General features: G+C 45.4%; 1 protein-coding gene across 1 annotated transcript in view; it reads left to right on the plus strand.

Moving 5' to 3' along the window:
- Positions 1-724: 724 nt before the first annotated feature.
- The window catches only part of ACO1 (aconitase 1), a 42,221-nt gene continuing 15,824 nt past the window's right edge, over positions 725-27,121 (plus strand). The window contains exons 1-11 of the mRNA XM_039543433.1: positions 725-1,029; positions 13,820-13,937; positions 15,331-15,499; positions 18,042-18,179; positions 20,423-20,492; positions 20,599-20,782; positions 22,774-22,913; positions 23,555-23,726; positions 24,368-24,468; positions 25,464-25,580; positions 26,824-26,983. Of these exons, the coding sequence (XP_039399367.1) occupies positions 13,841-13,937; positions 15,331-15,499; positions 18,042-18,179; positions 20,423-20,492; positions 20,599-20,782; positions 22,774-22,913; positions 23,555-23,726; positions 24,368-24,468; positions 25,464-25,580; positions 26,824-26,983 (1,348 nt within the window). The 5' untranslated portion in view covers positions 725-1,029; positions 13,820-13,840. The remainder of the gene's footprint in view (positions 1,030-13,819; positions 13,938-15,330; positions 15,500-18,041; positions 18,180-20,422; positions 20,493-20,598; positions 20,783-22,773; positions 22,914-23,554; positions 23,727-24,367; positions 24,469-25,463; positions 25,581-26,823; positions 26,984-27,121) is intronic.

A 27,121-nucleotide genomic window follows, 5' to 3' on the forward strand; every position in this document is an offset into this window, starting at 1 on the left:
ATCCTCAGTGCAGTTGTATGGCCTGTGTTACGCAGGTCACCAGGGAGACCAGTGAAGTGTTTCTTAACTGCTGGGTGTGACGGAGGTGTCATAAAATACAGTGGGGGGGGGAGAAGTTATGAGGCACTGAAATTTTGTATTATAGTAAAGCAAGATGTCTCTGCAGCACTCCCCACGTCCTTAGCTAGGGTGACCAGACAGGAACAAGGAGTAATGGTCTCAAGTTGCAGAGTGGGAGGTTTAGGCTGGATATTAGGAAAAACTTTTTCACTAGTAGGGTGGTGAAGAACTGGAATGGGTTACCTAGGGAGATGGTGGAATCTCCTTCCTTAGAGGTTTTTAAGGTCAGGCTTGACAAAGCCCTGGCTGGGATGGTTTAGTTGGGTTTGGTCCTGCTTTGAGCAGGGGGTTGGACTAGATGACCTCCTGAGGTCCCTTCCAACCCTGAGATTCTATGATTCTATGACAGCAAATGTAACAAAAATTGGGATGGGGCAGGGGGGTAATAGGGGCCTATATAAGAAAAAGACCCACAAATCAGGACTATAAAATCGGGACGTCTGGTCACCCTATGACCTTCCCCATCTTAACTCTCTCAGCCTCTCCAGACACACGCACCAACCAACCACCATCCGGCTGCTGATTGTCACGCTACCGCGTTTGTCTTTGCCGAGGGCATGTCAGGAGAGGAGGGGCTGATGCTGCCCTTTGCAGGGCGGGGGGGGACCCACACACGCGGGACGGATGATCGGACCTTGCAATCGTCGGCCTCTGCCCCCGTCCGCGGGGCGGGCACGTTTGGGCTCCGGCTAAGGAGCTCGCCGGGCCCGGGGGCGGGCAGGGGAAGCAGCTGACTCCGGTTCCCACACCCCCGCCCGAGCAGCAGGGGAGGAGCCCGGCCGCCCCAGGCGGACGGAGCAGCCTGGCCCGCAGCGAGCGAAGGAGGCAGGCGGCGGCTGCTGCCCCAGGTCCCCCCGGCGCCTCTCCGCCCTGTCCCCGCTGGCCGGCCGGCAGGCAGCGCGCTGCACGGTGAGTCCGGAGCCGCCCGCCCGTCGGGGTCTCCCTCCAGCTGACCCGTGCGGGCTCTGCCCCTCTCCGGCAGGGCCTGGCAGTGGAGCCACCGGCTCCCCCCTCCCTTTAAGCTGCAGCTCTGCGGGGAGAGGGGGCCGGACCTGCCGCCCGGGGCACGGGGAGGGGGGGTTGCCTCGTGCTTGCGCTGCAGGGCCGGGGGGGAGAAGTGCTGGTGAAAAGGAACAGGCCTCGCCTCTCCCGGCGATGCAGGGGGTGTCCCTGGCTGGACACTCGTTGCAAACTTGTATCCCTCCTCCCCCCTCACTGGGTCCCCCCCAACACTCCCCTGTTTGCCAGCCCGAGTAGCCTTTCCTTTGCTTTGGTAGCCGGGGGCCTCAGCCTTGGGCTTGCCGAGCGCTTCCGTATTCCTCACCCCACCCCCCACCCCCCCCCTTGTGTCAGTGTCAGTCTCCTGAATTTTCTTATCATGGCCCCTTGAGAAGGGAGCGGAAAGCTGGACACATGAGCTCTGTTCCCAGCTCCGGCCGGGATCCGTGTTTTTAAGTGTCATTGGTGCCCTGGAGGGGTGTCTGCCAGAAATAGAGGCAAAGGTCCCTGGCCTTCTCTTCCTTGCTGCCTCCTTCCCCCAGGAAACTCCAGATGATACTTTAAATCCATAAAATAGGACTGGCCGGGATTTTAATTTAACTGGCTGTAATCACACAGGCCCCAATTCTCCTCTGTCACGCTGGTGTAAATCCAGAGTAACTCTATTGACTTCTTCAGTGTTTCGGTGATGACTGCATAGTTCTTTCTTCCTGTTCCAAGTGAAACAGATCTCCAAAGTAGCAGGACTTCTAGTTATTAATGTGTGATCCTGCCACCTTTTCAGTGTACAACTCAAATATAAAATATTGTAACTTTAAAAATATTGAGAATTTAACTCTGGGTTCTAGATAATATATATATATATATATATATATATATATATATATATATATATATATAAAACATTAAATATTAAAAACTGCTATATAGAGATTTGAAAATCTCTCTACTTTAATTTAAGGCAAATTATATCTTACCCATACAATATATCTACACAAAGACCTAATCTTGCACACTGATCCGAGCAGGCAGAGCTCTGCCTCCATATGGAGTCTCTGTGTTCTTAGCACAGCTCCACACAGATGGACCCTTCTTAGGGTGACCAGATGTCCTGATGTTATAGGGACAGTCCTGATTTTGGGGGCTTTTTCTTATATAGGTACTTATTACCCCCCACCCCCATCCTGATTTTTCACATTTGCTGTCTGGTCACCCTAACCCTTCTGCTTATATGTGGCCCCACTGAAGTCAGTGAGGCTATGCAGGGGCCTGCCTGCATGGATCAGCTTGCAGAGTCATGGCCAAAGACTGTGTCTGTTTGTGGTAGCAGAAAGAGCTCTGCTGCTATCCCTGATGGTGACATGCAAGCAAACAAAACCCCTATGGTGAGTTCAAGGTTCCATGCAGGGGATGGGGAAAGAGACGATTAACGCTTAATAAAATCAGGGGAAGGAAAGAGTGTGCCAAGTACTGCTTTAAATACAACTTTTAATTCTTTATTGTTCATTATAAGCAATTCAGCCTTGTCTCCTATCACTCTGTGCTTGTAATAAGGTAGTGTGAGAGGTTCCAAATGAGATCAAGGCTTTATTGTGTTAGGTGCTGTATGTTCACATAGTACAAATATGTCTGTCTGATGAAAAGCTTACAGTCTAAATAGCCAAGACAAAGGGTGAGAGGGAAACTGAGGCATAGAGAAGCAACCCAGCTGGTCAGTGGCACAGGCTCTAGTCTTGGCTCTATCTCCTTAGTACCAGCCCAGTGCCTTATCCAGTGACTGGATCATGCTGCTTTTACACTAGAAACATTAGTGCCCATGTTTAGAGTAACTACTTCTAGCAGGTTTCATCAAATGGTGGTAAAGCTGTATAATCCTTGGCACTGGTGCAGCCGCTACAAACGTTATTCCTCTCGGGGAGGTGGAGTACCAGGAGCGCTCCAGACGCGGAGTCAGAGCGCTCTGTGTGCCTTGCCAGTATGGACGGGAAGTGAGGTAGAGCGCTTTTGGTGGCTTCATTGCGCTATAACGTGCAAGTGTAGCCAAGGCCTAAGAATATTTACCCCAGAAATGCAGGGATGTTTAATGTTACTTGCTTGAGACTTCTTTCCCTGTAACAAAAAAGGTAGTTACAGAATGTCTTTATTTTTAACAAGAACACTTGCTGCATAAGCAAAGTTACAGTGTTTCTTTAACTTTTATGCCTTGATCGGCATTTAGTTTTTTGATTTCATTAGCTCCTGTAAAACCAGATTCTGTTCTAAGGGCTTTCTTTGAAAAGACCACAGATGGTATGTGTGTCTTGCATCTCTGAATTATCAATCAAAACAAAAGCCAAGCCACAGAAGCCTCTTGGGCCATCACTTGTATAGTATCAGTTTGTGTGTGCAGTGCAAGGAAGGATGGTGAGTGAATTAGCGTGGGGAAGTGTGCGCCTCGGAGGGGAGTGACTTGATGGAGTGGAAAGCAGATGTTCAGATTCCCAGAGATTGGTCCACCATGGGACTTTCAGTGTCACTTTGCTAGCTCTGATCATGTTGGATAACAAGCTGAGTGAACTTCATAATAACACGTAACACTTGACAACTGCTGTCAAGTGGGAGGCACACACCTGTCCTCATCAAAGACTGGATTCACCTGCCTTGAGCTTGCTTTCTAGCAGAAAATTAATACCATTGTCTGACAGCTCATCTAAGCTCCTGTGGCTGGAATTTTTTGAGACTACCTTGAGTTGATTGCTCACGCTTTCAACTGCAGAATTTGCACAAGAAACCCACAGATGTGAACTGCAATGGGATGTGGGATAAAATAACCCCCCTGCATATTTTAAGTGATAAGATGAGATGATGAGGTGTACAAACTAAAACAATAAGAAATAGCCACCTAGTTGCTTGCACAGTGCACTGAAAATGTAGTCCAGAGTGGCTCTGTATTATATTTATATTATTACATTGATGTTAAAGGGGCCATGCAAGGTTTTAGGTCAGACATGTTATCAATTTAAAAAGACAGATTCTCTCTGGAGCAAATGGTCTATATACATTCGGATCGGGCGCCTGGGGCCCCATTCTTCTTGTTGCAGTGCACTGTTCATTTAAAGTGCTAATATTGAAAGTGGATCCCTTAAGTTTTCACACATCCAGTGCTATCAAGTCCCTTTACACTTTACTGCATTTTATTGCAAGTGCAGGTGGTCCCAGCTGCGCCATTGCTTTATGCCAGCAAAATGTTTGTTCAGTTGCCAAATTGTCAGTGGCCTCTTCTTTGTCTCCTTCTCCATTATGTACATCCTTAAAACTGCTCTGTTTTTCCAGGCTTCTGTAATGCACTGCACTGAAACCGCTGTAATAAATGGACTCATTTACAGCAATACCACAATACTGTCTGTTTCTGATATATGTGACCTAAATAGAGCAAATGGTAACTAGAAAGAGCTTTTCTTTCTCTGAACAGAATCAGTGTCTTTACTACAATGGTGCCTTTGCTTATACAGTCCTCCTAGGTATACGAGAATGCAAATGTAGAAAATACATTGTAAAACAAGGCTTGTCCTGGCGCTAAGTGATATCACAGGCATTGAACTTTACCCAGATATCTTTAGCTTTGATTCCATGTAGCGTATATTGCAGGGGCTGTAACTGTCCTGCTTTGCCTTGGATGATTAAAGTAGTTACACATAAATCTAAAATATTTGTCCACTGTGCATTGTCCTTTTTCAGAATAATAAAGCTGTTTTCATGTCAGTGATTCCATACTACACATGGACTCTTGAGTAAGTAAAATATTTATAAGTTGATATATTTCATGATTGGCTAGAGACCGCTTCTGTCTTCCTTTGGCTAATCCATAGTTTGGACAAATCCATGGACGGCACATTAAGACAAGAGGTATTCTCAAGGGAACAAAGGGAGGAGTTAGATGCTCAAAACATGCTAAAATTCCAGCTGGACAGGAAATCCCTCGCTCCAATATCTTTTGATTTCCAGGGTTAACAGGGCTAGAGATGGTGCCTGTGCCAGACCACCTGCGCTTGTATCGCTTTGAACTTTGGTGAAGATTGGAACCAGCTTTGCATATGTCCACTCAGGCCTGTATCTAATCAGAATGTGAGAACATGGAAAAGAGATCACTTTTAGGGGTTTTCTGTAGATTTTAGTCTCACCTATTCCCCCATCCCCTCTTCCTTCCCTTTGGAAGGGGAGCTGTATGCATTAGACAAATTAAGGGTCAGGTCGTGCCCTTGAGTTGTACACGCTGGTTATTTATATCAATGGGATTTGTGCCCAATATTGTCCTGAGAGAGCTTTAATTTAGTAGTCTGGCATTCTGCTCCAGTGCCTTTTGGCAGCCCGCGACACAGATGAGTAAAGCTTTTGCGTGTGTGAGTATGTGTGCTGTAATGTTTTTTGACAATTTTAATAGTTAAAATGAGGGGTAATAGGCAGCTTGGGGAATTGGTAACGTGATTCAGAACCTTCTGCCTTGAAGGGATAGTTTGAATCCATCATGGAGCATAAGTGATGGAGAGGTTTTTTTTACTCTCTGAAGCCTGTTCTGGTGGCTCATGTGAGACAAGCTGCCAGTTATTTAGATGTGTGGAGAGATGCTCAAAAAATGGCCCCCATCCAAATGTTTGAGGTAACCTTGAAGTCATTTAAAACACAACAAAATATAAGACACCTCAGCAGAGAGAATCAGAGAAATATAGGGCTGGAAGGGACGTCGGGAAATCAAGTCCAGCCCTCTGTACTGAGGCAGGACCAAGTAAACCTAGACCCTCCCTGCAGGTGTTTGTCCAACTTGTTTTTGAAAGCTTCCAGTGGTGAGGACTCCACGAACTCCCTTGGAAGCCTATTACGGAGCTTGACTACCCTTAGTTACAAAGTTTTTCCTACTAGCTAACCTAAATCTCCCTTGCTGCAGATTAAGCCCATTACTACTTGTCCTATCTTCAGTGGACATGGAGAAGAGTTAATCACTGTCCACTCTATAACAGCCCTTAACATATTACAAAACTGTTATCAGGTGTGTCCCCCCCCAACCCCCACCAGTTTTCCTTTCTCAAGACTAAATATGCCCAACTATTTTTAACCTTCCCTCAGAGGTCAGGTTTCTCTGAATCTTTTATCATTTTTGTTACTCTTCTCTGGACTCCTTCCTAAATTGTGGTGCCCAGAACCAGACACAGTACTCCAGCCGGGACCTCACCAGTGCTGAGTAGAGTGGGACTCTACTGGATCTTACATACACCACTCCTGTGAATACACCCCAGAATCATATTCGCCTTTCTCGCAGCTGCATCACATTGATGACTTGTATTCAGTTTGTGGGCCACTATAACCCCCAGATCCCGCTCAGCAGTACTGCCACCTAGACAGTTATTCCTCATTTTGTAGTTGTGCCGTTGATTTTTCCTTCCTAAGTGAAGTACTTTTCCCTTGTCTTTATTGAATTTCATCTTGTTGCATTCAGAACAATTCTCCAATTTGTCAAAAGTATAACTGGGTTCGAAAAGAATTAGATAAGTTCATGGAGGATAGGTCCATTAGTGTCTACTAGCCAAGATGGTCAGAGTGTGTGAGAGCATAGCTTTATTGAGCATAATGAGTCTCTTGATACGGTAAGATCTGGGAATGCTGCTGATTTTTTTTCCCCCCTTGCTTTAATAATAATAATAAAGTGAATAGTTGTGATGACTCGTTAGTCACTTAGGGATGTTGTCTCAAAGCACGCAAGTAACCCATTAGTAGTAACTTCATGTGAGATGTGAATATAACCCCTTTGTTGCTGGAGAAACTCGCACTCTTCCCACCTGTTGGTTGCCTGATTTTATGGGAGATTAATAATATTGTTTAGATAATACGGGTTATAGGCTCACCAGTGAATCTGATCAAAAGATAATAAGATCCCAGAATCAGGCTACACAGAATTTGCAGGGATCCTTGGGATGTCTGACAAGGAAACTCACACTGAGAACAAAAGGCAGCTTTAAGCCTTTTCTTGAGATAAATGGAACAGTAATGGAATATTAATCAAATAATCAACCAATTACAAAAGCAGCGATATTGTTCTGGCAGGACATGTTGTATTATATACTAGAAAGGTTTCTCGATTAATGTACTCGCACCCTTCCATGAGAACCTGGTGATAAGCCTTGCTTCTGGCATGCCAAGAGAGTTCAGTGGTCCAGGTTCCTCAAGTCTTGAGTGAGAGGTGCACAGCTTAGAAGCAGCTAGAGCTAAACGCTATAGAAGCCTACTTAGAGTTTACTTAGAACCTAACAATTAAGAACTAACAATGACAAACTAACAAAAAACTAGCGGAACCCCCTCAGCAGGGTGGGTTACCCCTATTATGGGGCCTGAGCTTAGAGCCTAAGTACCCGCCTTCCATGGCCAAACTTAACTTCCTCACCCACAAAAATGTTAGGGTCCACTCAGGCTGGCATGTTTGTTCATATTAATGACATGTTTGTAACTATTAGAGACCATTAGCTCATCCTCACCTCTGTTGTTTCTGCCCTAACCGATTATTTGCGTGTTCTTCATGGTGTGCTTGTTAAGTCTGAAAAAGGCCATGAACTTGGGTGGTTTTACCTACCAACTTGCTTTAACTTGCTCACTTATCTATGTGAAAGGTCACACATATATATACTGTATGCGTTCACTCATCACCACCTATCTAGGGTAAAGGTCTCAAATAGATGTATGATAACTTGCCTTAGCTTAACATACAGGGTGTTGCCTGTAGGTTCCTTGCAATACAGCTAAAATACTCTAATACAAATTGATAAACTTATTGTGATAACAAACCTATAATGTAACAAATGATTAAACTCATAAGAAGAGAGAGAGATCTAGCCTGCTTGCATGCATAGATAAGCTACATGGTGTAGGAGGAATAGAGTCCAGACAGAACTGCGTTCCTAAGGACCTGAAGAAGAACTCTGTGTAAGCTCGAAAGCTTGTCTCTCTCGCAAACAGAAGTTGGTCCACCTTTTCTCTTTAATATCCTGAGACCAACATGGCTACAGCTACACTCTAAACATTCATAAGGAGTCTATCTTTACTCTAAAGTCCAAATGTTGTGTATGGAAAACAGTGTACTTGTATCTATAAAGGTAGGGATTAATACGTATTCGTATTCCTGTTTGACTGGGTTTTTAAATAGCTTTGCCTTGTGCAATGTTGTTCATGAGACTGGCCATACTGGATCACAAATAATCCATGTAGCTTTGCTCTCCTGTCTCTGACAGTGGCCAGTGCCAGGTGCTTCAGAGGGAATGAACAAAACAGGGCAATTATCAAGTGATCCATCCTCTATCATACAGACCCTACTTCTGGCAGTTAGAGGTTTAGGGTATGTCTGGGGTGCAATAGGAGACCTGCACCATGGCCACAGCTGGCCCGGGTCAGTTGACACAGTCTTTGGGGCTAATAACTGCAGTGTAGACATTCAGACTTGGCTCTGAGAATCAGCGCTGTGGGTTTTTTATTGCAGTGTAGATGTATTCTTAGGACACTCAGAGCATGGGGTTGCATCCCTGACCATCTTGGCTAGTAGCCACTGATGGACCTATCTTCCATGAACTTATCTAATTCTTTTTGAACCCAGTTATACTTTTGACCTTCACAACATCCCCCGGCAATGAGTTCCACAGGTTGACTGTGTGTTGTGTGAAGTAGTACTTCCTTTTGTTTGTTTTAAACCTACTGCCTGTTCATTTTATCATGTGACCTCCAGTTCTTATGTTATGTTGAGGGGTGAATAGCACTTCCCTAATCACTTTCTCTGCACCATTCCTGATTTTATAGACCTCTGTCATATCCACGTCCCCCTTTAATTGTCTCTTTTCTAAGATGAACAATCCCAGTCTTTTTAATCTCTCCTCATATGGAAAGCTGTTCCATACCTCAATCATTTTTGTTGCCGTGCTCTGCACCTTTTCCAATTCTAATACGTTCTCTGCACCTTTTTTGAGATAGGGCAACCAAATTGCACACAGTTTTCAAAATGTGGATTTCTGTAGTGGCATTAAGATTTTCTGTCTTATCTATCCCTTGGCTAATGATTCCTAACATTCTGTTAGCTTTTTTGACTGCTGCTGCACTTTTGAGTGGATGGTTTCAGAGAGCTATCCACAATGACTCCAAGATCTCTTTCTTGAGTGGTAACAGCTAATTTTAGACCCCATCACTTTATATGTATAGTTAGGATTATGTTTCCCAGTGTGCATTACTGTGCACTTACCAACATGGAATTTCATCTGCCATTTTGTTCATGGATGCTCTGTACAAAACATGCAGTATCTTCATGTAGTGTGAGTAGCCTTTAAGCAAGGTTTCAGTTAATGAACAAGGGTTTCTTAGCAGAGGGTGGGATTCTGAAGAATTCATGCAAGGGAGGGACGAGCAGAACACTGATCTGGTGAAATGCAGCTAAACAGGGAGAGAGCTTCATGGGATGGGGAAACTCTAGGAATCTGACCACCAATGGATTTTTTTTTTCTTTTTTAACCACACGTTTAGTAGTACGTTCTTTGTGGTCTCCTGTGCTGTTCCCCCTCGCCCCTCCCACCTTTCCTTGCATTCATCTTTCATTCAGTTTGGGCCCTATTTTTCTCAATCCCACTATGCTGATGGGGTGGTGTTTCTAACTTGCTCTCCCACTCATTTCATCTGCTGGCTAGTAGGTGAAATTTTGATCTGATTCCTTATGCATGTGAACTTCAGAGATCTGGAGTCTGGCAAACATTTGGTTGTCCAGACACTGAAATGGAGTGTGGTGTGTTTTTTGTTGTTGTTGTTTTTTTTGCGGGGCGGGGGGCGGGGACACACTGCTGGATGAGATGGAGCAAGAATAACTTAGGTCCTTTTCAGTGTTCTTTTTTCCCCCTCTATTTTTGATCAGATGGCCTGGATTCAGTTTTGGTATAACCCCTATAAAATGTGAACCTCCTGCACTTTCTTAATCATCAGATCTTCTCTCTATTTGCATTTTGAGAGCTATCTGTTGACATTATAGGTAAAAATAAATGTTTACTGCTGTTATCTCTGCAGAGTGAGCGAGCTGGATTCTACTCCTTCCTGTGCATTCCCCACAGAATCGTTAACCAGGTTTTGGTCACTTACACCTGTGTGAAATGGTTTTATCCACAGGGACTATAACCTGGGACCTTCAGCGCCAAAGTATGGACTTCTATAGTTTAGCTGAACAAGACTGGTCCAGGGGTAACTCAATGCAGAATTTAACCCACAGAATCTTGGTGGCGGTGATGATGCATAAACCAGAAAGACGTCAGCTTGACTCTGTTTACAGGATTGGCAGCTAGAAAACATCTTTGTGTGTAAACTGAGCGACTTGATCTGGAGTTCCTGGCAGCTGATCAGCATAGAATCCCATGTCTTTTATTTTATTTTTTTTAAACCCACTATCTGGGGTATAATCTCATTTTAATTTTGCAGACCACTTTGAGATTGTTGAATGAAAGCACAAATGATTTATGTAGTGTGTGATCAGCTATGAGTCTTTCTGTTCATTGAAAATGTCAGGAGCACTGCTGACCATGGACATGACCCAGCAACAAAATGCTTGTGACCTTCCATACTGTACAAATCCTGGAAGGCCATCGATACTAGCTCTGTGGCTTGCTGACTGTTGTATGTTCCCATTTCAAGGCAGGCAAAATAATAATAAACACTCTACTGTGATAGAAAGTTAATCTGTATCCAAACCATGTGATTACTTACAAATCCGTGCAGAATCATGGCTTTTGGCAAGTCTTATTCCCCTTGCAGCTTCTAGATGGGTGGCTGGCTTGAACTTGTGCCAGTATCACTTGGTTTATAGCCCACTATTCATTGGTAATGACCGGCATGATTGACACCAAGGTATGACTGGCTGTTATAGCTGAAACTGTAAAGCTAGATGAGAATGTGGCAAATGCATACAGTGAAAACAGGTTTTATGGCCACTGCAAAACAATGGTCAGTTGCTTTATCTGTCAGGAAACATCCCAGTGTTTTGTATCTTCTGTGGTACTAAATAATCCTGTGAAAACTAAGCATGCATGAAATAAAGGGCTGAGTTTCGAAGATGGTATAAAATTCATCCAGGAGAACGACTGGCTAGAATAGCAAGAAGGAAGCAGATGAGTTCTCTTGTGGTCATGCAGTATCCAGGAGGCTCTAAGAAATGGAATGAGAGGAAGAGGGAGAGAAAAAGAAGTTCAAAGAACAAAACCTCAGGGAATTCTGCGGTCAGTAAATTGCTGTGTGAGCGGTTCATAGCTGCAAGACTGGGAAGAAGAGTCACTTTGTAAAGTAACATGTAGAAGTGCCAAATGGGGGAAGGGGGTGAGAGAGAGAGAGAAATGAGCCCATCCGCTTGAAGAATCCAAGTTCAAAACCTCAATTGGTGTCTTAAGGGGATTTAGAGATTTCTGTGCAGACAAGAATTGAAGTGGTCCCAGCTCTGATGTTATGAAAATGTAGGGATAACAACTCCAATTTATGCAGCAATTGCAGATAATATGGACTTGATATTTTTATATTTGTGTGTGTGCAAAGTGAAGTGTCAATACTTGGTTCATTCTCCTAAATAAGACAGTCTCGTGTGTGCGTTCCCAGCGGTGAAAGTGAGGCATGGAGTGAATTGTGGTTTTTTGTTTTTCTCTTTTCTGCTTAAAGCAGTAAATGCACAATGCATTGTTACCTTAGGTAAAGAGTGTATTCCCTCCTCTTGGCGCCTTTTCCTGCTCGTGAGCCTGTCTCGTGCCTTGCATCTTATTGGCAGTTCTGTATAAACATAAATCATAGACTTCTACAAGCCTTTCCCGCTTCACTAACCAAACTAAAATCCCTCTGCACCTCTCCTCTCCACCCACACGCTTAGTTTTAATTATAAGCATTAAAACTGAGTGAGGTGTGACTGGTGTCTGAATACACTGCGGGACAGATTGTGAACCTGTTACTGAGTCAGGTAGGCCCAGTGAAATCAACTGGACTATTTGGAGAGTAAGCTCACGGCTGTGACTGGGATGTGCACAACGTGGTCCTGTATTATTATTTATTATTATACATAATTAATACAATAATTAATAATACCTAGCTCTTGCGCTTTGCAGAGGAAGTGGGTATCATTATCCTTATTTTATAGATGGGGAAACTGAGGTATGTGACAGTAAAGTAACTTGCTTAAAGTCACCCAGCAGGCCAGTGGCAGAGCTGGGAATAGAATCCAGATCTCCTGAGTCCCAGTCAAGTGCTCTATTAGGCCACTATACGATCGACAAACCCCCCCACTTCTGGTGGGTGTTAAACTGAAAAACTCTTTACACTGAGGCCAGATTTTTGATTCTCCACTCTCCAGAGGTGGAAAGTACCCACAGCTCCCACTCAAGTCAAGAAGAGGTCTGGGTGCTTAGCACCTCTGAAAATCTTTTCAGGGGATTAGTCATTTTAATACAGAGGTGGGATTAGTCATTTTAATACAAACTACTGCCTGTGGGACTCTCCTGCCTGGCCCCTGAGCTCCTGCCCTGGGAGGCTAGCCCCCGGCCCCTCCCTTGCCGTTCCCCCACCCCCGCAGCCTCAGCTCGCCCCACTGCCAGTGCAGTGCTCTTGGCGGCGGGGCTGCGAGCTCCTGGGGCAGCACAGCTGCAGAGCCTGGCCTGACCCGGTGCTCTGTGCTGCACTGTGGCGTGGCTGGCTCCAGCCGGGCGGCGCGGCTGCCTGTCCTGGTGCTTGGGCGGTGCAGCTGTAGCGCTGCCAGCCACTGGTGCTCCAGGCAGGGCGGTAAGGGGCACGGAGTGGGGGGTTGGATAGAGGGCAGGGGAGTTTGGGTGGTGGTCAGGGGGCAGGGGTGTGGATAGGGGTCAGAGGGCAGGGAACAGGGATGTTGAATGGGGGCAGAGGTTCCCGGGGGCAGTCAGGAAGGAGGGGGGTTGTATCGGCCGGCAGGAGGCAGTCAGGGGTAGGAGATTCCGGGGGCAGTCAGGGGACAGGGAGGAAGGGGTGGTTGGATGGGGTAGTCGTCCTGGGGGGGCCAGTCAGGAATGAGAGGAGGGGTTGGATGGGGCAGCGAGGGGCAGTCAGGGGTGGGAGTTCTGGGGGCTGTCGGGAAATGGCGAACAGGGTGGGTTGGATGGGGGCACGAGTCCCGGGGGGGGCCATCAGGGAGCGAGGAGCAGGAGTGGTCGGATAACGGGCGGGGCTGGGCCATGCCTGGCTATTTGGGGAGGCACAGCCTCCCTAGCCGGCCCTCCATACAGTTTCAGAAACCTGATGCTGCCCTCGGCCCAAAAAGTTTGCCGGCCCCTGGTTTAATAGGTTCCATCTTGCTCAGTGTAGATGGTTTTGTCTGTGGGCAGGTAGGGGCACCTGTCAGTTCAGACTTCGCCATTTCCACTGAAGAAGCGGCTCTGCAATCGCTGTGTGATTAGCAAAGTGGAAAGGCACAAAGTCTGTCCGGAGATAGTCACCGTGTAAACATTGCAACACTCACAGTGCTGTAAATGTAGGTGTTTGAGCCCTGTGGAAATCAGCCGAGCTTGTTTATAATCTTCACAACACCCCTACAATAATGACTGCAGAGGAGTCACAAGAGAATTGTGTGTTTAATGTATATTGCAAGGTATATGCTCCAGCTGATACAGAATTTACCTCTAAGGCAGCTGATATGATTTTTCTTTTGTGCTTTCAGTGACACACAAGGGCTTTAATCATGAGCAACCCTTTTGCATGGCTTGCAGAGCCACTAGACTCCAGCCAGCCTGCGAAGAAGTTCTTCAATCTGAACAAATTGGGAGATGCGAGATATGGTATGTTGGCAGCATTCAGACGGAACTGCCTGATACGTGCGTACTCAGGCTGCGGTGGGCATTGGAAATAACTGGGGGAGGGCACTGCAGCTCTAGATGATACTTGGTTTGTGGGCACAGAAACATGGGTACAAATTCAAAAGCCATTTCTTCAAGATCCAGTTCTTATCGTGTGTTTTTGGGTACTAGCATCTAGGCCAGGCCTGCACAACATGCAGCCCACGTGGGCTCACTGTGCGGCCCGCGGGGGGTGAGTAGGTGGGGTCACTGTGCGGCCCATGGGTGGGTGAGTAGGCAAGTGGCGGGTGAGGGAGGGGGGTTGAAGAGGTGGGTGGACAGTGGCGGGAGGTGAGGAGGCGAGCCTGGGGGCGTGGGGGACTGAGGAGGCAAGCAGGCGGGGGCGGGGCAGGTGAGCCGGCGGCGGGGGAGCGGGGGTGTGAGGAGGCGGGCGGGCAGTGGTGGGGGCTGAGTAGGCAAGCCGGGGGCGGGGGGGCTGAGGAGGCGAATGGGAGGGGAGTGGCAGAGGGTGAGGAAGCGAGCGAGGAGTCAGTGGCTGACCTGTTCTACTGATCTGGTCTGGTTCCCATCCCCTTTCCAAGGGGTGCAGCTGTCTGGAGGTGCTGCCTTCCTCAGTCACACCTCATTCAGTCAACAGGGCAATTTATTACAAAGTTAGGGGAAGATCTTATTCTACTTCTAGCAAAAACACATTTTTCTTTTACCTTAATTATACTACCTTAGGGGCCTGATATAGCATATTACCAAGGTTCAATACCGCTGTTTCAGTGGGGCAGTGCTGGGGAAGGAGGGTTTGTTTTCGCGAGGCAGGCGGTGCTGGGTGGGGAGTATTTCTGGGGGGATGGGTGGCACGGGGGGGGTGTTGTGTTTTGGGGCTTGATGGCGCTGGGGTTGGCAGAGCTGGGCGGGGGTTGGCCCTCAGCTGTTTTCTTTGGAGTAATATGGCCCTCACCGCTTTACGAGTTGTGCAGGCCTGATCTAGGCTTATTTAATTTCCTGTTATGATGAGGTTCTTTTTTTCTAAACTTGGACTGCACATTGGTCATTTTATGTGGTAGTTGAGTGCTTCCTGCGGGTGAGGTGTATCCCCCAGGCTGGGCATGAACGTCTAGCCAGATCAGTGGAAGGACAAATTTTGCCCATGCTGCCTTGATGATGTGATGGACTTGATAGGAGTGTGTGATTGCAAGATGTATGCCACCAATAAAGATGTGTGAAATCCTGGCCCCATTATAGTCAATGTTAAGACTCCCATTGACTTCAGTGGAGCCAGAACTTCGCTACCCAGAAGGTGAAAGGACACAGCCATGCCCAGATATCTGGTTTTCCCCTTTTAGATGAAGTTTCCAATCTGCTTTCTGTCTCTTCCCCCCAGGACGTTTGCCTTTTTCTATCAGGGTCCTCCTGGAGGCAGCCGTCCGCAACTGTGACGAGTTCCTAGTGAAGAAGGAAGATGTTGAGAATATCCTCAACTGGAGTGTGATGCAGAGCAAGAATGTTGAAGTGCCATTTAATCCTGCACGAGTTATTCTGCAGGATTTAACGTGAGTCGAATGTTTCCTAAGACTAGGAAAATGGGTTTGTAAAAACCACAACCATTCGCAGTGGGCAAAGCAGAGGGAAAGAGAGGGTGGATGCGGTGCCACGTTATTCTAAACATACTGGATGTCTAGTTGGCAGAGCTCCTTTAAGCAAACAGTGGTCATTTTAAAAGTACTTCATCAAAAGTCCACTGTCCTTTGGACCTCGGACCCAGGTGATAAGAAGGAATGCAGCACAGCCTTGGTTACTGGACTACAGATTCATTCCATTTCTGACCCTTACAATGAATGCATTGCCTGGCATTCTCCAAAATGCACCACGGGCACTGAGGACTCAGTCATGCTCACCTTTTGAAGTCAGTGGCAAAACTGTCATTGCCTCTGCTGGGAACAACATTGGGGTCCTAACGAGCTCACATCCTGGGAGGTGTGAGGTGTGGTGACCGCTTTACAGATGGAGACAGTGAAGCACAGAGAGGTTGACCTATACTTTCTAAAGAGCTCAGTTCCCATTTAGACCCCTAAATAAATGTCCAGGGTCGCTGCTGATCTCTTCTAAAATCTGTCCATAAGTGTCACAGTGGGAGCTGCTGAGTGCTGAGCTTTCTTGAAAAGATTGGCCCTTGTATCGGTGCCTAAATGGGAGTGAACTGTACTGAAAATCTGGCTTTTGGCGCAAGGCCCCGTAGTGAGTAAATTGCTAGTTCGGGAGTCAAATTTTGAGGGTTCCTGATTTTCAGCCCTGTGCGTTCTGTAATTCAGTGGCCCACATCACTGGGTATGCCTCTGGGTATATAAATGCATGTATTCTGGTGTCACTCCCTCAGTCCCCCAGAATGTTGCAAATACCTGTCCTGTTTCTCCTCTTCTGTATCAACCAGTTAGCTCATAATATCAGTTGCTTTCTTTGCTGTACATATAGCCTGGGGAAATTGGCATGCACCCACTGTACATAACACTCACTACGTTCAGATGTATATTTTCTTATATTATGGCAGTTCCTGTGATCTAAACGTGAGCTGTGTTGGTTGGAGTATTGTCTGTCTGTAAACATTTAGGATCGCAAAGAAGAAAAGCGAAGTCCCTTACCCCATTCACAGTGTTGAACCTGTTGTATTTAATAATCTTCACTATTTTTCTTACACACAAGTCTTCTATAATATTATAGGCTGATTATTTTTAGTCCCTTGCAGCGGAGAACATCTTTGCTTGTTGCAGTTTGAACTCTAAAACAGCCTCTCCTGGGCAGGTATTTCAGGAAGAACACTCGGAGACTAATCCTAAATGGTCCTGAATGCCCATGACCACATCACTGGACACTGTGTGCACTCGGCACCCTGCAGAATTAGATGTTTTGTGATGTGAGGATGTTTCCCAAAAATAACAGTCTACAAGTGACGTGCTGAGTGCTACATAAAATACCCCGATGGGCAGTGGTAGTTAGGGTAACCTTGGAAATGCCAAATTGTACCATCTGTGATGGACCATAAGCTTTCCATCTGCTCTGCAAAAGCAAACATGGAAAGTTATGGTCTCAGTGTCATGTTCTAACCATGACTGCCAGAATTCTTGGTTTCTAATCCTGACTAGCTGTGTTGCCTTGGATTAAACCACTTAACCCATGGTGCCTCAGTCTGTCCACCTGGGAGATAGAGAAAGGTTTACCTATTTCAGTTCAGCATGGGAAGGTTTAACTGATAAGTGGTTCCAGATGCTCTGATGAGACACTTCTGTGTAAACCCAGAGGAAGGTCTTTTGTTTGTTGCCATGTCAGTTCTTGGAGCAGCCATGTTTATAAGACTGTTACAAAGTCTTGTTACCAGAGGTGAAAATGTGACTTCTGGCCAACAGCCTAACAGAAATACTTACGGAGTGTAAAGCATGTGGGTGGTCAGTTTGGGGGCATTTGTTAAGATCAAGAACTTGTTGGCACAGTTGGGTGGGGGCTTTGTTATTCTTCCCTCAGTCAGTGCAGTTCTACTCCAGAAAGCCAGCCTGTTCGCTCCCACAGGGGTTCCACAGTCACACCCACTCTCACGGATTCTGGGTCACCTTTGTTTGACTTGCAAGTCAAAAGCTGATGATGTTTCTACCGACTCATACTAACATAATCCTGTAGTTCCTAGAAGGCCTAACCATGATCAGGTCTCCATTGGGCGAGGGACTGTACATACACCTAGTAGGAGGAGAAAAGCGGTAGTATTATCCCCATATTACAGATAAGAAGCAGATTCTCAGAGCAAGGAAGAGTCACTTGCCCAAGATCACAGAGATTGTATCCAGGTCTCATGTCTCCCAGTCCAATGCCTAAGGTGCACAACCACCTCCCTTTGTCACCTTACGAGTTTCCACTCAGGTGTTCTGCACTGATGAATCCAAATGTGCCTTTGTTCTTTCTGCCACCCCGGTTCCGTGTCCCGCTGCAATGGTGTGGTGATTCCAATGTTGGCTTTGTAGTCAGAATCTGCTGGCAGTGTGGCATCGGTTGGCTATGCCTGAGGATCTGGGCTCTGTCCCCTCAGTTTGCTTAATTCTCTCATTTTAGGGGCGTACCTGCAGTGGTTGACTTTGCTGCAATGCGTGATGCTGTGAAGAAACTGGGCGGAGACCCTGAAAAAATTAATCCCATCTGTCCTGCTGATCTAGTAATTGATCATTCCATCCAGGTGGATTTTAACAGGAGGTAAGGAAATAAAGCAGATTTTATTTTCCATGCTTGCTAGGAAGCCAGGGCCAGCTGGTATTAATTAGCAGAGGTTCACTGAAGTCAGTGGAGCTACACTGCGTAATGCAAACTGAGAATTTGTCCCCTAGCATTATAGAGGCTAAAGACTGATTAAGTTAGACTATTTACTACACTGGGCTGTGTTGGCACAGTTCTGAGAATGGGGTTGTTAGCTCATCGCTGCCTTGGTGAAAAAGCACAAAGCATTGGTTTTATGTAGGGGGGAAGGAACAGCGAACTGGAAACACTAGAATATTTAATCTCCAACCCTTTAGTGAGCTCCTTTGCACCTGTACAGAGCCTCGCTGAAATCAGTGGGACTCTGAACAGGCATAGAGGTCCATCGGCACAGAGCTCATTGCAGCATCTGGATCTCAGAAACCTACCTACTATCCTGCATTTCCTAACTGAACTGTGTGATATCGTCCTGCTTTCTCATGTCATCCCCCTAGTTCTCTTCTGTTTTCCAAGCTCCTTAAATACATCGTACTCCAGTTGCCTTACCCAGTAACTTATTCCATATGTGTTACTCTCTGTAGGAAATAATATAACTGCCCACTTGAATGAAAACATACAAAATGGGGAGGAAATCTTAGAATCTAAGAGCACTCAGACTTGAAGGTCAGAAGGGACCATGGTGATCATCTAGTCTGACCTCCTGCACGTTGCCGGCCACAGAACCTCACCACCTGTTCCTGAAATAGACCCCTAACCTCTGGCTGAGTTACTGAAGTTCTCAAGTCATGGTTTTAAAGACTTCAAGTTACAGAGAATCCACCATTTACGCCAGTTTAAACCTGCAAGTGAGCCATGCTGCAGAGAAGGCAACCCCTCCCTCTTCCTCCCCCCACCCCTCAGGTCTCTGCCAATCTGACTTGGGGGAAAATTCCTTCCTGACCACAAATATGGCAGTCAGTTAGATCCTGAGCATGTGGCCCAGCAGGTACCTGGAAAACAATTCTCTGTAGTAACTCAGGGCACTCCCCATCTAGTGTCCCATCTCAGATTGGTTTTTGTTTTGTTTTTAAATAAAAGATTTTGATCCTATTTGGGGAAATAAGCCTCTTGACAGATTGGTTTGTTTGTAAATTATTCCCTCCATGTGATTCTTAGAAAAGCAGGTTTCTTTTAAACCTCAAAAGCTATATGGATGCAAACCTCCATTGGCAGGGACCCAGCTAACTGAAAAGCTCAGCAGTTTTGTCCAATTTTCTCCCCCCTAGATGTTCACTTGGATCATTTGTATGAGATCTGCTCCTCGTTAACTTTTAAACTGCACTCTTAAAATATCACTGAGAAAAGTTCAGGAATGGATTTCAGTTTGGAATTAAATGTCCAAAGGGTAGTCTCTGGAGAATATGTACATGTTGGTACTGATGTGTTTAAATATACTCTTCTTCCATTTAATTTGAATCTCTATTTATTATGAGAGCTGGCTGGGGGGAAAGCATATTTTCCTGTGAGAATTTTTTGTGACAGTGAAAAATGTTATTTTTGTCAATTTAATTGAAAAATAGAAATATTCGTGGTTCTCGTTTTTAGAAAAGCCCAATATTTTCAGTGAAAAATAGTGTTTCACAAAAAGTAATTTTTGATGAAATCCCATTTTAGATGGACAAATTTCTCAAAATAAAATAAAATGGCTGACCAGCTATAATTGCTGTTTAGTTCTTTCACAGTGACCACAAGGTGCTACACGGCTCAGAGAGTATAGAAGTGTCCCTGATCCAAAAAGAATCACTTCTTAGGGATTTTTTGTTTATCTGCAGTTGCTTTGTATATTTTGTTAGAAGTACAGGCTTGAACTGTAGTGTATATTTCAGATCAGTATTAGCATATGTTCAATCACAGTTATTGGCATCAGCTTCCTTTACTGCTATGCAGCTTGCGTATAATTTAGGTTTTGAAAACTTTCCATTGCTTTAAGATGCAGACTAGACTTTATCAAACTGCAAATGTAATGCCTACATTTGGTGTGGGATTAACATTTGAGCTGGATGGTAGGTATTACTGTTAAGACTTGTTAAGCCCTTTTCATCATTTGCCTTTAGCTCACTGCTGCAATTACTTGAAACATATAAAACCGATCAGCATTATGAGGTATGAGTGCTCTTCTGTTTTCTCTTTCACCATACGCACACATCAGACCACACAGTTCAGTTGGAGGCTTGTAGCTCTGTTGTTCATTTATTCACTTGCAGGTCAGACAGTTTGCAGAAGAATCAGGAGCTGGAGTTTGAAAGGAACAAAGAAAGATTTGAATTCTTAAAGGTATGGGAAGAATTTCTCCTCTTTGCATGTCGCAAGATTGGATGAATCAACTCATTCACTGTTCCTGTGTATTTAATATTTGGGGCTGTTATTCATTGTGTTTCAGTGGGGCTCCAAAGCTTTCCACAACATGAAGATTATTCCTCCCGGCTCGGGAATTGTCCACCAAGTGAATTTAGAATACTTGGCAAGAGTGGTGTTCGATCAGAATGGGTACTATTATCCAGACAGCCTGGTAGGCACTGATTCGCACACTACAATGATTGATGGTCTGGGAGTGCTGGGCTGGGGTAAGTGCACTAAAGTTTTATGAACTGGTTGGTTAGATTATGGCATGTGTTCCTATCATCACATATAAAATAAAATGACTAAGTACAACAAACTCCCTTTTTTGTGTCCAGTTCAGATGACCCTATAAATCAGGATTTTGTAACATGATTTTCTCTTCCATACCCAGTGATTGTAAGAGTAATAGACAACGAATCACATTTCAGTCACGTGTCAGGTTGTAGGGGATTTGTTTGTGCTTTTATTTTTAAATATTCTTGACTGAGGGTTTAAAACATCCATGGATAGTGGTGGGGGAGACGGATGTAAAATTTTCAAGAGCATCTAAAGGATTTGGGAACCTAAGTCCTCTTGAAAGTTTCACTGGCTTTCAGTGAGACCCATGAGCCTAAAATCACTCAGATGCTTTTGCAAATGTTTATCTAGTGACAGTAACTGTAAAAGCAGTGCTGGATCAAAGACTCTTATTCAAAGCCAACGCTGATGAGAGGGGATGAAGTACATCAAAACAAGGTTTGATCAGTCTTTGCCAGTATTCTAGTACCAGATGTTCTTTGCTTGGACAATAATGGGACAATGCTTGCCAGAATAGCAAACGGAAATATGTTCCTAGCTAATGGTAGACAATAGAAGCGTTGAAATTTTATCTGTATAAGTAGATAGTCTAACCGAAGTATTTTGTAGTCATCCCTATACCTAGTATAAAGAATACTCCAGGGGAATACTGCAGTGATACATGACATGTATTGTGAAAGCACCTAAGAGTCCCTTCATTAAGCAGGATTCCATCAACCAGCATGCTAGGCTCTGTACAGACGCAGAACATAGTGTCCTGGTCTCAAAGCGCTTACAATAATGCTGACTGCTTACAAAGATGCTCATAAAGTTTTCGGTCGCACACAGTGTAAGTCGTAATATATGTATCTACTTTACATAGAGGTATAGATTAAAACCTGTATAAGGAATTTCTGTATCTGCAGCCTTGGTAACACAGCACTGCATCAGATCATGTTACTTGGATTGTAAGTTCTTTGGGGCATGGGGACCGCCTTTTTGTTCCGTGTTTTTGGGTCCTGATCTGTGACTGGGGTTTGTAGTGCTAGCTCAATACAAATAATTAATAATTATTACATTGGGAAGATTCTTTATAACCATGGTCTCATCTTCACAAGGAAACTGTAACAAATAGAGTTGGAAAAACAATCGACTGGTTGATTGACACCTAACATAATCCTTTAGTTCCTAGAAGGCCTAACCATGATCAGATCTCCATTGGGCTAGGCACTGTACATACAGCTAGTAGGAGGAGAAAAGCGGTAGTATTATCCCCATATTACAGATAGGAAGCAGATTCTCAGAGCAAGGAGTGGTCAGGCTGCCCGTGGGCTGCGACCAGTGCCTATCACCAATATTGTCTCGCTGTTTCCTGGTACTCCCCCATCTGCCTGTATCCATCTGTTGACTCTTGGCTTGCACTTGTAAGCTCTTTGAGGCCTGGGCCAGCTTTTTGTTCTGTGTTTTGTATAGTGCCTAGCACTGTGGGTCCTGGTCCATGACTGGGGTTCTAGGTGGAAGGTACTAAAATAATAAAATACTGACTAGTCAGTGTAGAGGAGGCTCAGTTGTGCTCAGCAGGCAGGGACCAACTCTTCTGCAACTAGTGTTTACTCAGGACTAGCTACCCCAGTGTTGAGCCCAACGTGTGCTTGTCTGCACTGACCAGCCAGCCTCATGTCTGCTAACTTGACTGTGTTTAAACATGATTCAATTTCCAAATGCAAGTGAGCCCCCGAGGGCTAGAAACTTTCTTTTTTAAACAAAAGCTTAGAACAGTGTCAGAACATCTAAGAAATGTCCCCTAGGACCAGCTCAATCCAAGCCCTGCTGTGTGGTGACTTCCCTTTTTTGCAGTAACATTATTTCCCTGGGTAGTTAACTTTCAGCATGCATTGCCTCATCTAATATCTGCTTTTGTCTTGCCAATTGGATTCAGGAGTTGGTGGCATTGAAGCAGAAGCGGTGATGCTGGGCCAGCCAATCAGCATGGTGCTTCCTAACGTGTTTGGTTACAAGCTGATGGGAAATCCTCATCCCCTGGTAACATCCACAGACATAGTGCTCACCGTTACCAAGGTAACCGACATCTGTGCCACTGTGCCATGGGGGATTTCTTACAATGGGCCACAGTGCGGCATGTGTGTGCGTGGTGTGATCTTAGAGCAGCTGTATACAGCAGCCTGAGGAGTCCTGTCTCTGGGGCTGTCATCTTGATTTCATCCTCTGACACCCAACCATGCTGGGCCTGGGCTGCAGGAGCTCTGCAGTTCCTTCCCTCTTGCCTGCTGATCAGCCGCACCCCAGATGGGGTGGAATCAGCATCCAATCCTGCTCCCTTCCCTCCCCCCGCCTATCTGATTGGATGGGACAGGAAGAGCTGGCACTGCAGGGGCTCTTACAATCCTTGTTGTTGTCCTGGTCAGGTGTGAGACCCAAACCTACTCCCATTGATGCTAACAGGAATTTTTTGCCATTGCCTGCAGCGGTAGCAGAATCGCGTACGTATGGCATGTTTGGCATTGAGTTTTGAAGCTCTGTTACACACCAAACAAAACCCTGGTCCCAAATAACTCAGAACTTTGAGGAAGCCCTGGCTTCTTGTCTGGAGCAGAACCCTGTAGGCCTGAACTGTCTCTAGCGCGTACGGCTTATGCAGTCAGCGTTCCCAAGATTAGAAATGGCCTTTGAGTACCTTTTTGTTGGTTCATGTATTACAGCATCTTCGCCAGGTTGGGGTGGTGGGTAAGTTTGTGGAATTCTTTGGGCCTGGCGTAGCCCAGCTGTCAATTGCTGATCGAGCCACCATTGCCAATATGTGCCCCGAATATGGAGCAACTGCAGCCTTCTTCCCAGTCGATGAAGTCAGCATCAGGTACCTGATCCAAACGGGTAAGTGCAAAAAGAGACCAGAACTTGAAGATCCGGATTATAAACCTGGACTCTGACTGTTAGTGGTACAGGGCCTGACTCTGGTGTAACTCCATTGACCAGAATGGAGTTACTTCAGAATCTCACTGGTCTGAGAGAGATCAGAATCAGACCCATAGTGCCATGCATTTGGTCCTAGCACCTTCCTAAACCTTAGCCTTGGGCTCTGCAAAGGATCCATTTTACGTGTATTGTGACCAGATGTCCCGTTTGTAAAGGGACAGTACCGTTTTGGGGGATTTTTTTCTTATATACGCGCCTATTACCCCCCACCCCGTCCCGTTTTTTCACAGTTGCTATCTGGTAACCCTCCTACTGTGTGTCTCGGGATTGAGCCCATATGAACTCCAGCATATGAAAATTTCTGCTTAGAAAACGTCAAAAGTTCAACTCCAACCTTGGAATGAAAGTAACAGTCCCAGTTAACTGGGACTGGGATTATCAAAGATCCAGTGACTTTTCTCTTCCTGCTTTTCTAGTTAAACAAGAAGCTGATGCTAATACAATCTATCCCATTCAAGGCCCTGTTCTGCATACTTAAAATGCCTCAATTTCTTTGTCTTGACTGGTTCTTATTTAGCTATTTCTGGATTTCATTTTAGGTCGGGATGAAGAAAAAATTAAGCACATAAAGAATTACCTTGTGGCTGTGGGGATGTTTAGAGATTTCAATAACTCTGCTCAGGATCCAGATTTTACCCAGGTAGAGTCCTGATCATCATTTAATCTTGTACCTTCCTTCCTTTATTTCTCTCCTACACATCCACCCTTTCGCTCTCCTCTCTTTCATTTTATTTATTTTTGTTGTTCTCTGTTTCCTCTTTTCTAAAGAGGAATTTTCACAAAGCAAGGAAAAAATTAACTTGACTCTGATTTTTGTAATCTCATTCCGAAAGCACGCCCTGGTCCATTCCGTGACTTTGAGGCAGCCTCATGTAATGACATTAGACCACACAGAAAACCTGAGGGAAATGCAGGGTCTCGCTGTGTCCAGCAATCTCAACCCAGTTGATTTATAATAGGGTGGCATGGATTTAAATGAGGAAAGAACTTGCCCCCAAATATCTCTTAATAATTAGCAAACAAGGCAAGATTAAAGGGATTTGATCCTCTCTGAAATCTTGTAAATTTTCTCTAATTGCACAACTCTATCTATAAACCAACTATCAAAATGGTGAGCAGGAGGCTGCTTGGGTGATATTGTGTGCTACCCTTTTGCTAGAATTTCCCAGAATGCTTCCTGATGCTAGGATTTGTCTTGATTGTGAGGGTGGGGGTAAAATTTTCAAACTACCTCAAATCTGTTTGTTTTCAAAAGTGACTTAGACACGTATCATATTGGCTTTATTTTGACAGTCGATGAGACTTAGGCGCCTATGTCTCTAAGTCACTTTTGAAATGGGGACTTGAGGTGGCTGTGAAATTTTTTCCTTGGAAGCTAACAGTATCTGAGCTTGTCGCTCGCTTCAAATGGCTTGGAGAAATTTTGCCCTTAAATGGGTTAGGCCTCGTGCTGTCGGGAGAGAGTTGAAGGCACCGATTCAGTAAAGCGCTTAAGCGCATGACTAGTCAGCGGGACTGCGTGTGTTGAGCATTGCTGCACTGGAACACCAGTGTCCTTCAGAGCAATGTATATTGCATTATTTTGTTCATTCCTTGGTAGTAGCTTAGAGCAGTACCGTTCCTCCTGTTGAACAGGTTGTGGAGCTGGATCTGCATACCGTCGTACCTTGCTGTAGTGGGCCCAAAAGACCTCAGGACAAAGTAGCTGTGTCAGAAATGAAGAAGGACTTTGAGACCTGCCTGGGAGCCAAGGTAAGGGCATGTGGCATTGCAAACGGAAATATGTTTGTCTTTGTAGTGCTTAGTCACTAGAGAGACAGGTCTGCGTCAATCCGTTCAGGACACTTTTTGTGAACAAATGACCTTGCATGAATGTTGTTTCCTGGCTCTTTTCAATTGTAGCCTAGAGGATAACGCTAAGGAATAAGTATTCTAAAGTAGTGGTTCTCAAGTTATGGGTCATGGAACATGAGTGGTCCGTGGATCTGCTCCTGACCCATTAGTGAAGTGTTCGCAGTATTGAAGTAGTGACTCAAGCTGATAATGGCATACCAGTTTGAGACTGCAGGTTTCCAGAAGTGCTTTTTGCCCAGCTAAAATTTAAAAAAACCCAAAACAATCCTAAATGCCTTTTGCAGTCCATCCAGTTAAAAACAGCAATTAATAGAACTGTGTCTAGGATTTTGATTAGGACCCAAGTCTAAACACCCCTAAATTCTGGGGAATCTCAGACCTGAATCCAAATCTAAACTTTACAGCTCAGGCTTATTCCCTGTAAAAGCCAATATTTATGAAGAATGCTCTGGTTTTCAAATCCAGCGGAACCCTCCAGGTTTGCTATGCCATTCAGATTTTCTATCCCGGTCCGTAGAATTGATAAGCTAGTTCTCTCCCCTTTTTTTTAAGACTCAATCTTTTGTCTATTGAGCTAGATCTCGACACAAACTTCAGACCATTCAGTGCTAATTGTATGAAATCTTGGGCATTCTGGCCAAAATCCCAGGTCTGACCTGAGTGACCCGGCTCGGGGAGTGGGGTGGCTTCCTAGATCCTGACGTTGTGCGCTGATGTACAGTCTGATCTGGGATCCAAGAGACACAATAGCCTCCGTGCAGGCTAAAGGAGTTCTGGTGTCTTCCTGTGCAAAATCCCACCCTGTGTTCCACTGCAAGAGGCAGCTGCCACCTCATCACCAAGGGATGAGGGGGTAGGATTGGCCCCAATTAAGCAAATGTGACAGTTGGCTGATGCGCTGGGGACTGAAGCAGGAACCTCCCGAGTTTAAAAGCAAGAGCTGCTACATCTTGTGCTGAAGCTGTTACACACTCATCTTCTGTGGCTTGGGCACAGCGGGAGCCTATAACACACAGTGTGTCCCCAAACACTTTTCCTTCCCCTTTTCAATTACAGCTGTTTCCTGGTACCGTTCCATCTCCCTTTCCCAGTTCACACACTCACCGTCGTCTCCTTTTGTTTTTATTGTCCCCCTTTATAGCAAGGTTTCAAAGGATTCAATGTCGCCCCGGACCGTCACGGTGACCGTGTGAAGTTTGTTCATAACGGCTCCGACTTTGAGCTCACCCATGGTTCGGTGGTGATTGCTGCCATTACCAGCTGTACTAATACCAGCAACCCCTCGGTTATGTTAGGAGCTGGTAAGTGTGGCTGATCGTTTGCCTGCAGCAATTTCTCTGTAGTGTTAGGTCTGGGTCATAAAAGCAAACCCCATTGACCCTGAAGGAATCACATCCCTTTATGCCAGAGCTGAATTTAGCCCGTGGAGTTGGCAAGAG

Source organism: Mauremys reevesii, linkage group 6 (assembly GCF_016161935.1).
Source record: "Mauremys reevesii isolate NIE-2019 linkage group 6, ASM1616193v1, whole genome shotgun sequence".
In the NCBI taxonomy this organism is placed as follows: domain Eukaryota; kingdom Metazoa; phylum Chordata; order Testudines; family Geoemydidae; genus Mauremys; species Mauremys reevesii.